Raw genomic sequence first — 13,763 nt, forward strand, 5'->3', positions numbered from 1 at the left:
GCTGCCCCGCCCACCCGCCAGCCATTGGTCGGTTCCGCAGCGAGTGGGCGGGGCCGCGCCGGCTCTGTGAGGGGCGCGCGGCGGCTCCGTCGGGATCGCGCCCCACCCATCCCATCCCATTCCACTGCACCGAATCCCACCCGGCCTATTCCACCCATCCCACCCCATCCACACAGCCCGGCCCGGCCCGGCCCGTGCGTCCGCGCGCCAGCCCCGGGGGTGCCAGGGAATCAGCCGTGCAGGGGGCGCGTGTGCGGCCGGCCCCGCCCGCCCGGCCTGGTGCCGGTGCGAGCCGAGCGCGCCCGCGGCAGCGTCCCGGGAACAGCGCTGGGAGCTGCCCTGCGAGCGCCGGGAGGCGGGACACGCCGCTCTTGGGCTCGCAAATCAGTGAATGGAGCCGCGGCCGAGCGCTCTGCGCGGCTGATGTCACGGTGAGAAACGGGCAGCAACGCTGAGGGAACTTGTGCGGATCCCAGGATCCAGCCCGCTGGGAATCGTGGCTCTCCTCGCCTCGTGCCTGCGGGATCGGCGCGTGTCTGATCACGCTGTTCATCCCGTGCTCTCCAGGAGTGTAGAGAGCCCTTCCCCGGTGCTGGTGCCCGCTGCAGGAAGGCGGGACTGCTCCCCGCGGCTGCCTGCTCGCACTTCCATCCGTGCCGCTTCCATCCCTCCAGATGGATTCCGAAGCCCTTAGGAAGTACTCGGCGCTGCACCCCAAGCCCGCCGGGCTGACCCTGCACTACGGCACCGCCGGGTTCCGCAGCGAGGCCGGGCAGCTGGACCACGTCGTGTTCCGCATGGGCCTGCTGGCCGTGCTCCGCTCCAGAGCCGTGACAGCGACCATTGGCGTCATGGTCACCGCGTCTCACAACCCTGAAGTAAGGACTGCCCTCTCCTCAAACAGGCCACCACTTCGGTGGAATGATGTGTTTTGGTAGAAGGGCCGAGAGATGTGATCAGTTTGTTGGAATCCAAGCTCATCATAGCACTGGGATGACCCTGAAGACATTTGGACCTGCTTAAAGCACTCAGCCTGCCCCGTGAATAGGATCTCTGGTCTATCTGAAGTTACTTTTCCCCTGTGCACAGAATTCTCCTGTGGAAATAGTGTAACACAGGAAACATTTCATGTTGCAATGTAACTTTCTAATGTTGGGAAGCTAGGAGTAACACTGAGAAGAGAAGAGCCTTTGAGTAAAATCTGTACGTTTTAAAAATAAACCTGCAAATGCAGCGATTACAAATCAGGCATTTAGACTTTTGCTGCTGTGGAGCATTGAAGGTTGTTTGAATCTCCTCTTAGGTAATTTTGATGTCGAATTAATTTCACACCAAAATTGTAAGGGAGAAAGAGTTGGTTACTCAGTATGCTTGTTATAGTGCTTCTCTGGGGCTTGTTGGAGGTTTAAATAAACAGCTAAACTATTGCATCCCAGAAGCTCTCCAGTTTTAAAGAAGCAATGTGACTGAACCATGTGTTGTCTCTCTTCAAAGAGGTTTTATTAGTTCCCCACTTTTAGACTTACTATTTTTCGTTCTTTTGTTTTTCTGCTAAGGAAGACAATGGTGTAAAGCTGGTTGATCCTCTTGGAGAAATGCTGCACCCTTCCTGGGAAGAGTATGCCACACAACTAGCAAATGCAGAGGAGCAAGAATTACAGAAGGTGATAACTGAGATCTGCCAAAAAGCAGCAGTGAACCTGCACAAAGATGCCTCAGTTTTTATTGGTAGAGACACCAGGTAATGACAAAAGGCTGTGGATATATCCTGCTCTTATGGAAGTACCAGTGCTGTCTTTAGGGGAATTCTGTGGGTACTGGGTGGTGTCCACCTCTGTCCTGCACTTTGCATGTGTTTGCAATCCCTGGGGGCGTTGGCTTTCAAACTTTTTTGGGAATTGAGCAGAGAAAGGTTTGGATTTCTTCACAGTGAGTCTAGATCTTGTGGCAGGAAGCTTGTAAAGTCTTGTGCTTCCTTCCCATAGAGTCCATAGATAAATGCCTTTGCCAGGGTTATCAGATGTTCTTGTTGTTTTCCAGGCCAAGCAGCAAGAAGCTGTCCCAGTCAGTTATAGATGGTATCCAGGTTCTAGGTGGTCAGTACCATGGTAGGTTCCACTTCTGCAATTCTAATCTCATTTCAAGTATTTTTATGTTAATGTGACTCCTTTATGTAGCCCTAAGGCAACAGCCCAGACACATTTCCATCCTTGCTTGTAACACTTTTATTTCAGGGTGGTTGCATGGCTTTAAGGCAGGGTAGGGGAGGGTTGTGTTGTCATAAGGCAACTTGAAAAATTCCATAGGTGTTTTATGTACTGCACTTGTCTGCTTGCTGTACAACTTTTAAGCAGCAATTAATTTGCAATTCTATTCTGAATGTTGCTCCTTTTATTTCACACTAGATTATGGTCTGGTGACGACACCACAGCTCCACTACATGGTCTGCTGTCAAAACACCCAAGGGCAGTATGGGAAAGCAACACTGGAAGGTTATTATGAAAAACTCTCCAAAGCTTTTATGGAACTGGTAAAACAGGTGAATAGTAGGTGTTGTCTTCTTCATGCAAATGTACAAAATTAATCTCTTCTGTTTGTTGGCCTGTTTGGGCCTGAAGTTTCTAATTCAGCATGCTCTAGGTGTGGTTTCTCTAGGGTAGCAGTTCACTTTGCCCCTTCTTCCCTTGCACTTCCCAGCAGTCTCACTGCTCCGGAGAGTGTCAGAGGCACCTGAAGATTGACTGTGCCAATGGCATAGGAGCCCTGAAACTATCAGAAATGAAGCCCTACTTTCCACAAGAGGTGCTAATTCACATATATAATGATGGAACCAAGGAGAAACTCAATCACTTATGTGGTGCAGATTTTGTGAAAGTTCACCAGAAACCACCTGGAGGTAAGTAGTCAGTAATTTCATGTTGCTTTACCTCCTCTGCAGGGTCTGGCAAGGGTCCACATCCTTGGGTAAGTGGAGCTCCCTGTTTCTTACTAAGTGACTGCATGAATGGTTCTCCTTGTGCAATGGCAAGAGGGAACAGCCTGGCCAGGTTTGGCACATCTCTGTGTTAGTCTGGACTGCTTGGAGGAGCACAGCATCTCTCTGACTGGCTGAAATGTGGTGAATGTTAAGCTGGCAGAGTCCAAAGATCAGTCAGGACAGGTTTAGTGTTATTTATTTTACTTTGTATTATGAAGAAACACTTTTCCGGGTTCCTGCAGAAGGGCTGGGTTAATCAACAGCTCAGTGCCAGCAGGCTGACTCATTGACATAAACCAGTGAGGAAAAGATTTCAGTCAGTTTTCTGAGACTTGTATAAAAGAAAAGCCCTGAATTGGGAGAGCAGGCTGGTTCAGGTATGAGATTATGTGAAGCTAAACTGAGTTCTCCATTGGACAGCTGCTGGCAAAATCTGAACACCAGGATACGGTGCTGCTTCCCCTTCCCGTGCTGGTTGTGTACTGGAGAAATGCAGTGCTGGGAGCAGCACAGTGGCAGGGCCTGCTGGGGATGGTTGCTTGTGCCTCCTGTCTGGGTCCTGGCTTTAACTGTGCCTGAGTGCACTCATTTGTATGCAGACCTGTGCTCTGAAAAGAAATTGTGTTTTCCTCATCTCTCACTGAAATAAATTACCTGATTTTGTTTCTTTTCCTGTCTTTGACTTGCATTTGTAACTCTGTGCACTAGGGCTGGACATGAAGCCCAATGAGAGATGCTGCTCATTTGATGGGGATGCAGATAGAATTGTTTATTATTATAAGGACACAGCTGGCCATTTTCACCTGATCGATGGAGATAAAATAGCAACTTTAATTAGTATCTTCCTAAAAGAACTTCTTGCCAAGGTAACTGTAACATATGAAATGAATGCTGGCATTTTAATTTGTAAAGTATAAAGTAGTCTAAGGAAGCTGTGTTGCTTGGTACGTGGTCTCTCTACATCTACCTAAAGTGAACCAGCTTTAAAAAGAGAGCAGTCCTCTACCTCATTGCTGTGGCCAAAAAAGGGTTTGGAAAGTCTAAGCTTGAAGAGCTGCTTCAGCCAGACCCAGGAAAAATCAATATGGGATGTACAAATATTTGACAGAATTCATGTTGTTTTAAAGCTACAGAAGTTCTCAGTGAGCTGCTGCCTCCCTCTAGTACCCAGGAGTTTTAATTGTACATTTAAAAGTTCTGATTATCTTTCCATTTATCCATTTTGTTTGGCTGTGTGCCTATTGGGCAGTAAAACTTGGTTTATTGGTTTGCTCAGGTGAAACAGGACTTGAAGATGGCAGTGGTACAAACAGCGTATGCCAATGGGAATTCCACACGCTACCTCCAGGAAACACTGAAGGTATTCTCCATGGTTTTTCTAGGTAGTTTACATTTTTTTTTATTTTAAAAGTAAATGCTACTGTAATATGATTGCTAGGAAATTAAAATCAAGCAAAAATAAATTACTCTTTCAAACCTCCAGTAGTGACTAAATTCTTGGTGGCAAAGGAGATGCAAGAGAGCAGAGCTGAAAAAATTCTAGTCGGCTTTTATTAATTAAAAAAAATGTTTAATTGAATCCCTTGGTACTTAAACAAATGGAGGACTTTATAGCTCACTTGCAACCAAGTGAGTCAGTAAAGCCTCCTTGCTACTTTGACACTGATTTATTTTCTGCGGCAAGCTAAATGTTCAGGAATTGAGAGAAGGTATTAATTATTTCTGTTTGTATGTCAATCTAGTGTGTTCCCTGAAGCTATAAACTAAATTGGATTTTTCTAGGTTTGGAGTTTATTTATTTAATTAGCCTTTATTCCTCACAGGAATCAATGTAATATTTTTTAATTGGGTCTGCAGAAATTGTGGAGCATTTTAACTCTGGGGCCTCAGTGGCCTCAGAAACTGAGGGTTAGTTTGAAACACGGTTTAGTTTTAACAGTCCTTCCAGTCCAGCCTGCTGAGGAGAGTCTGTGACCTTGTTGTCATTCTCTGCACACCCTTGGGCTGCAGGTACCTGTGCACTGTGTCAAAACAGGAGTGAAACACTTGCACCACAAGGCCCAGGAGTTTGATGTGGGTGTTTATTTTGAGGCAAACGGACATGGCACAGTAAGTATGAGCAGGTAATCCATGTGATCAGCCACTATCAACAAAATTTTAGTTAAATTACCTGGAGAAGGAGGTCTTTTCACTCTCTGCTTAGTTTTATAAACAAAACTTTTTCTCCTTGTTTGAAAATAGACTTGTTTACTCCTGTCTTTATCACAGCATTGCCACCAGCTTCTCTGTGCTTTTTGGGGGGATGGGAATTCATGGCAGCAAACATTAATGATGGCTATTTGGGCTTAGATGGTACAAGTTTTGTCCTCACTACTGCATATATCCTGGTTTCATCTTGACAAGCTCTTACCTTTTTCTTCTAGGTACTGTTTAGTAAAGCTGCTGAAAGTAAAATACGACAGCTGGTAAAAGAGGAGAAAGATAATGAAAAAAGAGAAGCAGCAAAGATGCTTGCAAACATGATTGACCTGATTAATCAGGTAAAAACTGGGACTGCTGAAGCACGGTGTTGTCAGGGTTAGCCAGTTTCTGAGCTCCTGTCAGGCTGCTGCTGGGGCCTGCTGGAAGTTTCCTGATGCAGTCCTGCCTCCCTGTCCTGTCTGCTGCAGTGTTTCTCCCTCCCTGTTGCAGACTGTTGGCGATGCTGTCTCGGACATGCTGGTTATTGAAGCGATCCTGGCTCTCAAGGGCCTGACTGTGCAGCAGTGGGACGCGCTCTACGCCGACCTTCCCAACCGGCTGCTCAAGGTCCAGGTGAGTTACCAGCCACGCTGGCTCAGGCCGCAGCAGCCTCTGGGGACCCTGCTCACAGCATCTTGTGCCTGCACACGTTTTGATAAGCTTTATTTTAAAGCTGAAATTGATCATGAAAGGGCAGAAACAGGCCAAAGAAGCTAGGGAAAAGCCCGGAGGAGGGACAAGAATTTCACTTGAACTAAAATAGAAATATGATTTTTAAAAAGATTAAATAATAACCAATTATGTTAAAACCCGACCAAAACGCTTCAAATTTTAACTTAAGAAGAAATTCCAACTTTCAAATTAGAAAAATCTTGTTTTTTCTAAGGCCTCTGCCAGCTGGACAGCTGGATTTTTCTTGCTGTGCCACTTTGTATAACTTGAGTGTTCAAGCTCTTGCTTCTGTGTCCTTTCCAGCATTCAAAGAGCTTAAGCAGAAGGTGCCATGTGGCAGCATTCTGTCAGACACAGTACAGAAGCTCTGGGCTCTGTCTGAACTGGAGGAAACAATTTAAGTTTCTGATCTACTGGGAGAAGCTGTAGCTTCACTTCAAGCTGACCAGGAAGGCCAGAACTGTTCAGAACTGACCTTTTTTTAAACTGAGCAGCTGACACCGCTCAAGACTTGGTTAACAGATGCTGCAGGGATGCTGGGGACCCCAAGTGCTTGAGTAGCCCTTCATTAGCTTCCAAACTGAACTCTAGGCAGCACAACATAGCCAACCCCGAATTTCTGTCTTACCCTGTTTCTGATGCCACAGGTCGCAGACAGGCGCGTTATTGACACAACAGATGCAGAAAGGAGAGCACTGACACCCCCAGGGCTACAGGAGAAAATTGATGCCCTTGTAAAGAAGTACAAACTGTCCCGGGCGTTTGTCCGTCCGTCAGGAACAGAGGATGTTGTCAGAATCTATGCTGAAGCAGACACACAGGTCAGAGCTTGACTCATTTATGGGCTTGTTCACATTAAACAATCTTCTGCCTAGCAGGGGGTGATGAAGGAAGTCTATTTCCATACTTGTCATTTAATCACACTTAACAAATGCTACATTTGGAAAAAAGACTGTCGTCACAAAAAGTCACTTTGGATTTTATTTTATTTAGAAAAGTAATGTTTAATGTTCTCAATGTTTATCTTCAAAAGGAAAATATAAATGTTTATAAAGGCAGATTTAACACCAGATGATTTTGAAAAGACAACCAGCCTTCTGAGAGCTCAGGGTTAAGAAGAAAGTTACCAAAGCAATCCTTAACTACATAATTTCATAAGCAGCAAAATAGAAAAAAAATTCTGGCTGCTAAGTTAGTCCAGATCTGAACTTAAAGATGACAGCAAAAGCAGTGGTCTTGCTCTCCCCACTTGACAAGCTCCTACCTGCTTCTCTCTGCCAACATGATGGCAGTGGCTGGTGCAGCAATATAGGGAGCACACCATTACCATAATATCATTGCCATAATGTCATGTATTTGCTCTACTCTTCTGATGCTGACAGCAGCATAACTAACTTTTCCACCATTCCACAGGAGAATGCAGATGCACTCGCCCATGAAGTGAGCCTGGCTGTTTTCCACCTTGCTGGTGGAAAAGGAGCACCACCCCAGCCTATATAATGAATGGCAGTTAAAGCACACAACTTCCCTTATCTTTTAATATCACTTTTTTTTAGCATGTGCTGCTGTGCACGGAGCCAACCCTTCCTGGGAGCAGCAAGGATTGATCAGAACTGAGTGGAATATCACTCTCCTTATTCTTAACCTCCTTTAGCAACTTACCTCTGAATGAGATGCTCTTACTGTTGAATGCTCCCCTCCCCGAGTTCGTCTAACTTCTTGACAAGCCATGGCCATGTCCAGAAGGAATTCTGCCCCTCCCTGCCCCAGCTTAGTTCATTGTCACATTGTGCCTGAAATCCAACACCCACACCCTCAGAGCACTGGCCATGGCTGCATGACTGTAGCTCTGCTGTGACTGTGCTCACAGTGTGCTGCAGGATCATCATCCCCACCTTCCCCCCAGTAGCCCAATCATCTGTGGGCAAACAGTGTCAGACAGAGGCTGGCACTAGTCTTCAGAGTCAGTTCACCTCATTTTGAGGGGGAAACAATATAATGAAAAAGAATATTTGCAAATAATAATCTATTATTGCAATATTATCTTCATTAGATACTTTATGACATGATTTAGAAAGTGATTTGCAGTAATAGTATTTATAATCACACTTGAGAGGGAAGGGACAGAGACAAGTTTGTCTTCTGTGGCCTTAACTGCTCCCCAGCACCATGAAGGGGCTGGGCCAACAGGATGCAATGTTTTAAACACACCAGTATCCTCCTTGGCATACTTTGGTTCGGGGTGTCTGCCTCTGACAAACAGTTCATTGTAGTCCTGTATTAACTCCTGCCATAATAGCATTTTACAGGTTATTAAATAAGCACAAGTTCCAATAGATCTCAAAAAAAAAAAGACAAAAATAAACTGGAAACAAATTGAAAAAATGTGCACCTTGTATTTTTTTTCATTTTTTTAAAGACAGAACTCAAGACAACAAAACATTTACTGTAAATAGTAGGCACCATAATCAATATGAGCCACCAATATTTAAACTTGATTCAGGCCACATCCAGCACTTCTCTTATTTACAAATATTTAACTTAAATACAACATTAAGTATTTCATTACATACAAAATAAGAAAAGAATACTATACAACTGGGAAAGATACAGTATTTCATTTAGATAGTTATACTACATATAGGCTGAGTAGTACCAGTTTGGTTCATGATTTTATGACACCTTCAAGAAAATCCTTCTCAACCATTTCTTCTATCTTCTGTCTTGCTTTGCTGGAGAAGGTCTTGAGGTTCTCCATTTTTATGTCCTTACTTGGAAAACAGTTGGGGTAAAGGACAGGGCTCCCTGAGTGTCCAACACATCTGCTTGTGACTTTGCTGTTAAAAACTTGGCTGAGTACATTGAAGAAAGGCAAGAGCTGCTCAATGCTGCGAACGGTGTAGATGGTTAAAAGCAAGTGACCTGGTTCCCAGCTTAGTGTTTTCCCTGAGCCATCCTCCTCCGGGTTTTTCTGCAAATACAGAGACGTGGGAAATAATGCAGGACAAAACAGGAAAAGCACAGGTGAAAATGAAAGACTGATGCATAATACAGTATTTTCTAAAGTCCAAAACCATTTGTCCTATCCACAAAACACACCAATGCTGAAGGGGAGCTTCCAAAGCAGATCCTGTGCTCCCCCTCACCATGCCCTGCAGAGGCAGTGGCTGGGAGTGTACAGGTGGCACTCAGCTGCTGCTAATGGAAGAGTCACAGTGAGCATTCGAGTCCCACACCTCAGCCCAGGGCTGTCCCAAAGCAAGGCAGCCCCCACCACGCATCCCTGTGGAGCTGCTCCCAGGCAGCATCCTGTGGGCAACACAAATGGCCCAAGCTGGTGGCAGCTGGAAGTTGTGAGCTACTTCAGCTGCTTTCCAAAGCAGGCTCCTCTCTGGTGACACACACTCCACCACCTGATACTGCCAGCATCAGTGGTGATCAACCCCAAAGGAGGTTAAAATAGATACAAAGCATTTTCACTTTGCAGCTTGAGATCAGAGTTTTGGGGAAGGGCAAAAAGCAGTGCTATTATTAGTATCACAAATAACACACACAGACATTATGAGAAACACTTGAAGCTGTTCTCAAAGGAAAATGGCTCAGTTACTCATTGTGTATTCTCAGAAGAACTCAGTTATTATGTTCCTTCCATTTCATGGGGGGAATGTCAAAGGAAAGAATTTCGGGAACCCCACAAGCACAGGCAGCAGTCACACACCAGGTGCCCACCAGCAGCAGCACACTGCTGCAACCCTCCTCAGGGCTGCCTTATATATATCTGCCTACTGAAGTACCTGAGCACCAACATCCACGTTCTTGTACAGTTCTTCCCTATTTATCTCTGAGTCAAAAACCATACTCAAATCTAGACACTAAGGTACTATCACCACTAGAAACACCTTGTTTGTACTGTTACTGACAAACCAGTACAGAGAGCCATTCTACCATGAAGTAGAATTCCAGCAGTAGTGGATTTTACTCTGCAAGGAAGGAGAAAAGAAGCACAAAAGGCCTCACCAAGAAGAGCCACCTGTGGATCCACCCCTGTCCCGCTGCCCTGGTAGCACCTGTGGCTGAGGCAGGGGGTCCACTGGTAATAAAAGAAGAATGAAGGGCAAAGGACAGCAGTGGGAGCAGAGCATAAGGTAAGGATCACTGATTGCACAGCCTTTGAGCAAATACATTTTTTTCAAGACATGATATTTAAACAAATACAGGTTTTGCCCTTTAAATGAAGCAAGTGTCCTGCAACTGAGAAGCCCACAGGGCATCCATTTTGCAAACCCCAATGAGGTTTAAATTCAGTATGAATGTATCTGGTGGCTTGGCTCCCTGCCACAGGAGACCACTATTTGAGCATTACAAGTCTTCTGAAGAGAAAGGCTCACACCAAACCACAGCAAAGAGAAGATGAAATTTCCAACACAAAAGGAGTTGTTGATGCCTCCTTCTTTAAATGAAGCTACTAATTTTTAGAGTTTTTCCATAAAAACTTATAATTGTATTAAGGAGGAGAAATATTTTCCATATGTTTCTGTACAATGCTTAGCATTACCCAGTGGTGACAGGATGTGCCCCCAGCACACAGTGTCAGTGTCACACAACAGCCAACCAAATGGGGTGCATGTGCAAATTCCAGCTCTGAGCAATGAAATACAATCCGTCCAAGCCATTTCCTCATGGCAGTATTGGCTAAGAAAACATCACTAATTCCATGGATGCTTAAAGTGACAGTTAATTTGATGGAGACCAACCAGGGATTGTGTGTTTCATACGTGCAGTTTAACAAAAATTATTTTACGATTTAATTTTATAATGATTTGCAATCATAATTTTTCTTAGAAGTAACATCAGCTTTTTGTAATCTATTTTGTACAAAAAACCAACTTTAAAATTTTCATTATTTAAAATTAAAGTTATCTACAAAGATAAGGGTTCTTATACCTCAAAATTCTCTCAGCTTTGTTCTATAACAAATCTGATCTTAGTTCTTACTGAATGCTAAATAGTGCCCAGGGCCTTGAGGTGATGGTATTATTATGGCAAGCTTGTTTCACAACTCAAGCATCAAAGGCCACCCTCACCTGATGCTTGGCCATCTCCACTCCCTCCAAAACCACCGTCTTAAAGTCCTCCTGTTTGTCCTGTGGAAGGAAAGAGGAGAACTTTCAGACTGCATTTCATATATGAAAAGAATACTCTGCCGTGAAGGCCGTGCAGTTGCTTGGTTGGGTGCTATGCTTCAGCTAGAAAAATCACCCACCCCGACAAGTCTGTGATCCAGAAATGGCAGACTCAAGCTAGAATGGCCAAGACACTACTAGAGAAAACCAGCACTGCCAGTTTGTGCCTCTGTTGGTTTTCAGTACTGCCAAAGGAGGTTTTTAAGCATGCTTCCCTCAGATAACAGAACTTGAGCAACACCATACTACATGAATCTAAACATGAGTCAGAATGCCCTGAAGGAAAATAAGGATCCACTCCATTTTTTGTAGTTATTTTCTAAGAAAACCCCACAGCTATATGTAATAGTATTCTCCTCTGCATAAAGAGGAAATGGCCTGAAGTCAATATTCATTTTCTCGTGTTTATCTCATCATCATACACCTACCTATGGTTCAGTGTGCAACTGCTGCCATGACTAAGGGGTTCCAGAAATTCCAGGAATTTTTCTGAATTCTTGAAGCATACTGTGGGAGTCCTGACTTCAGGCATCTATCTCAGCATACAGTACTTACCAGCAGCATATATATGTATAAATCACACATGATGTATAAATTCATGCACAGAGATCACTGTGAGTGCAAAAACTTTCTAACAGATACTACATTCAACACCAGGGTTAGAGGCTATGCCTGAGGAGCAGGCAGTTAAAACTCATTACTCCTTTATACATGCAAGAAGAGAAATTTAGTCTCATCCTCATGGTTCAAAAAATGATAAAATGCAAAATGCAGATATCCTTCAGACACTAGTTTTATCCCCCATAATTGTGAGCCTTGCTTCAACAGTTCATCTCTGCCTGCAACTAAGTTATCCCTAAATTTACTGTAGCCACTTGTATCTCAGCAGTAGTTCCTTTACTTACTGAAGACATCGGAGACTGTAAATGCAGTAGCTACAGCAAGCTGCCACTGTTACAGACCTGACAAAGCCATCTATACAGAGAGAAACCTGAGAAGAACACTTCAAAACTTTCTGCCATAGGAGGCTTTGCACTTCCTCCCTGCCTCCCTAGCTCACCCATCAACATTTCCCAGTGAACTCCCCCCAGGGGGCTCTGTCCTCACAGCAGGAGCAGCAAAAATATCTGACAGTTCTTTGTGGCAGCAGAAGGGATCTCCCTGGGACAGGGCTTGGCCCGCTTCCATTGGCTTCATCAGCAGATCAGGCCTCCAACCCCACAAACTGGGGCTTTATTAACACATCCCATGCACCAACATAATGACAACCCTCATTCTGTTCCCACTCTTCCTACTGTGCAGCCAAGATTTCCCCAGAACTGTTTCTACTGATCTCCTCCTTCTTCCATTCATCACAGTCCCAGGCTCTGCTCAGTCTCAACACTCTTAGTTTTGTCATGTTTAAGAATGCAGCCGTTTTTAAAAATTTTTGATTGTAATTAACAAAACTGGTTTTCTACTTCAAAAAAGTAGGTGGTCAGACTACTATCTACATATATGACTGGCTATCTGAAAGTGATTTTATGTTGAGTGTTTATGTTATTATCAGATAATGGAGCATATTTTACTTTTTATTTAAATAATAATTTTAATTTAGAAATCCAAAGTCAGTGATCATAATAATTTTGACCATAGCAGGTTATAAATTTTTCTGTAGTCTGTTTGATTCATTTTGGGGCTTTTTTTGTTTGATTTGTTTGTTTTTTATACTTACATGCATTTTTTGCCTAATGTTGACTTGAGATTCTTCCAGCTAGAATCTCCTACACCAGCCAAAAATCTATTCTTCATTGTTAAAAAAAATTTAAAATATTCAAACCCAAACATTGCTGTGTGTTATTGTACATGAAACTTTCAGTGAAAAGAAAAAGAAAAAAGCAACATACCTTTGCTTTTTTCCGCAGCAGCTTTGCCAGACGCACCACATAGGGCTTGAATTCCCTCTGATGTGTTCCTTGTCTCCGTACTTCCAAGCCTGAATCATCTGATGCTTCTGGAATAAAAGCCCAGCGATACCTGCCATGAGATAACACAAGCAGATGTTATCCATACTGAACATGCAGGCTTTTCTGAGCAATCAAAAATATGAAAGGATGAGGAAATCTGGTGAAGTATCAGAGAAGGAGGGAGGCAAAACGATACGCAAGTAAACCCTGAGAAGAAAAAATAAATGGAAAAAACGTTCAACATTAGATTTAGAAATGTTACAGGGCACAATCTGACACAGTGTGCACAAATCCTTCCAGTCTCCAACCCACATGAGTGTCTTTTAAACTGCAGGATAATTAGGGGTGACCAAATGTCTACAGAGCTGTGCCAGGGCAGCAGCCCTCACACAGTCACCAGAGTGCAGTGTAAAGGAAGAGACACAATAGTTTCTTTTGTCCTTCGTGTCCTCTCATTCCCAGGATCTCCAGCAAATGCCAATTGTTTTGCATTCATTTTTTTTTTCCAATTAAACAGGATTACAGAGGCACTGAGGAAGCAGTTTGTACATGTGCCCACTACTGACCAATAAAAACCTATGGGATCCCCTTCCTACAAAGGTTTGTTGCCACATTTTCCAGACAGACTGTGCAAGCGTAATTTAAGCAAGTCATGCTGAGATGACATGCAGTCCTCTGATCTCATGCATTACTCACTGAGATGGGTGGGTGTATTTTGAGTTCTTAGGCACTACTGCAACTAAG

The 13,763-nt window shown here is 44.0% G+C and overlaps 2 protein-coding genes across 6 annotated transcripts in view; one reads left to right on the forward strand and one right to left on the reverse strand.

Annotated features, from left to right (window-relative positions):
* The window catches only part of PGM3 (phosphoglucomutase 3), a 9,511-nt gene extending 1,236 nt beyond the window's left edge, over positions 1-8,275 (forward strand). The window contains exons 1-13 of one of the 2 annotated variants that reach the window (XM_041412403.1): positions 129-431; positions 675-878; positions 1,557-1,741; positions 2,041-2,108; positions 2,406-2,539; positions 2,698-2,896; positions 3,686-3,843; positions 4,254-4,337; positions 4,988-5,086; positions 5,401-5,517; positions 5,669-5,791; positions 6,538-6,711; positions 7,304-8,275. In XM_041412403.1, the coding sequence (XP_041268337.1) occupies positions 675-878; positions 1,557-1,741; positions 2,041-2,108; positions 2,406-2,539; positions 2,698-2,896; positions 3,686-3,843; positions 4,254-4,337; positions 4,988-5,086; positions 5,401-5,517; positions 5,669-5,791; positions 6,538-6,711; positions 7,304-7,390 (1,632 nt within the window). In that variant the 5' untranslated portion in view covers positions 129-431 and the 3' untranslated portion in view covers positions 7,391-8,275. Of the gene's footprint in view, positions 1-128; positions 432-674; positions 879-1,556; positions 1,742-2,040; positions 2,109-2,405; positions 2,540-2,697; positions 2,897-3,685; positions 3,844-4,253; positions 4,338-4,987; positions 5,087-5,400; positions 5,518-5,668; positions 5,792-6,537; positions 6,712-7,303 lie in introns of those variants that run through there. The other variant, XM_041412402.1, reaches the window with a different exon arrangement.
* DOP1A (DOP1 leucine zipper like protein A) overlaps positions 7,931-13,763 on the reverse strand; it is a 60,348-nt gene continuing 54,515 nt past the window's right edge. For 3 of the 4 annotated variants that reach the window (XM_041412399.1, XM_041412400.1, XM_041412398.1), the window contains 3 exons: positions 12,960-13,089; positions 10,975-11,034; positions 7,931-8,861 (listed from right to left, as the gene is read on the reverse strand). In XM_041412399.1, coding sequence (XP_041268333.1) covers positions 8,556-8,861; positions 10,975-11,034; positions 12,960-13,089 — 496 coding nt within the window. In that variant the 3' untranslated portion in view covers positions 7,931-8,555. The remainder of the gene's footprint in view (positions 8,862-10,974; positions 11,035-12,959; positions 13,090-13,763) is intronic. The other variant, XM_041412401.1, reaches the window with a different exon arrangement.

This window comes from Onychostruthus taczanowskii, unplaced genomic scaffold (assembly GCF_017590055.1).
Source record: "Onychostruthus taczanowskii isolate IOZ18803 unplaced genomic scaffold, ASM1759005v1 scaffold39, whole genome shotgun sequence".
Lineage (NCBI taxonomy): Eukaryota > Metazoa > Chordata > Aves > Passeriformes > Passeridae > Onychostruthus > Onychostruthus taczanowskii.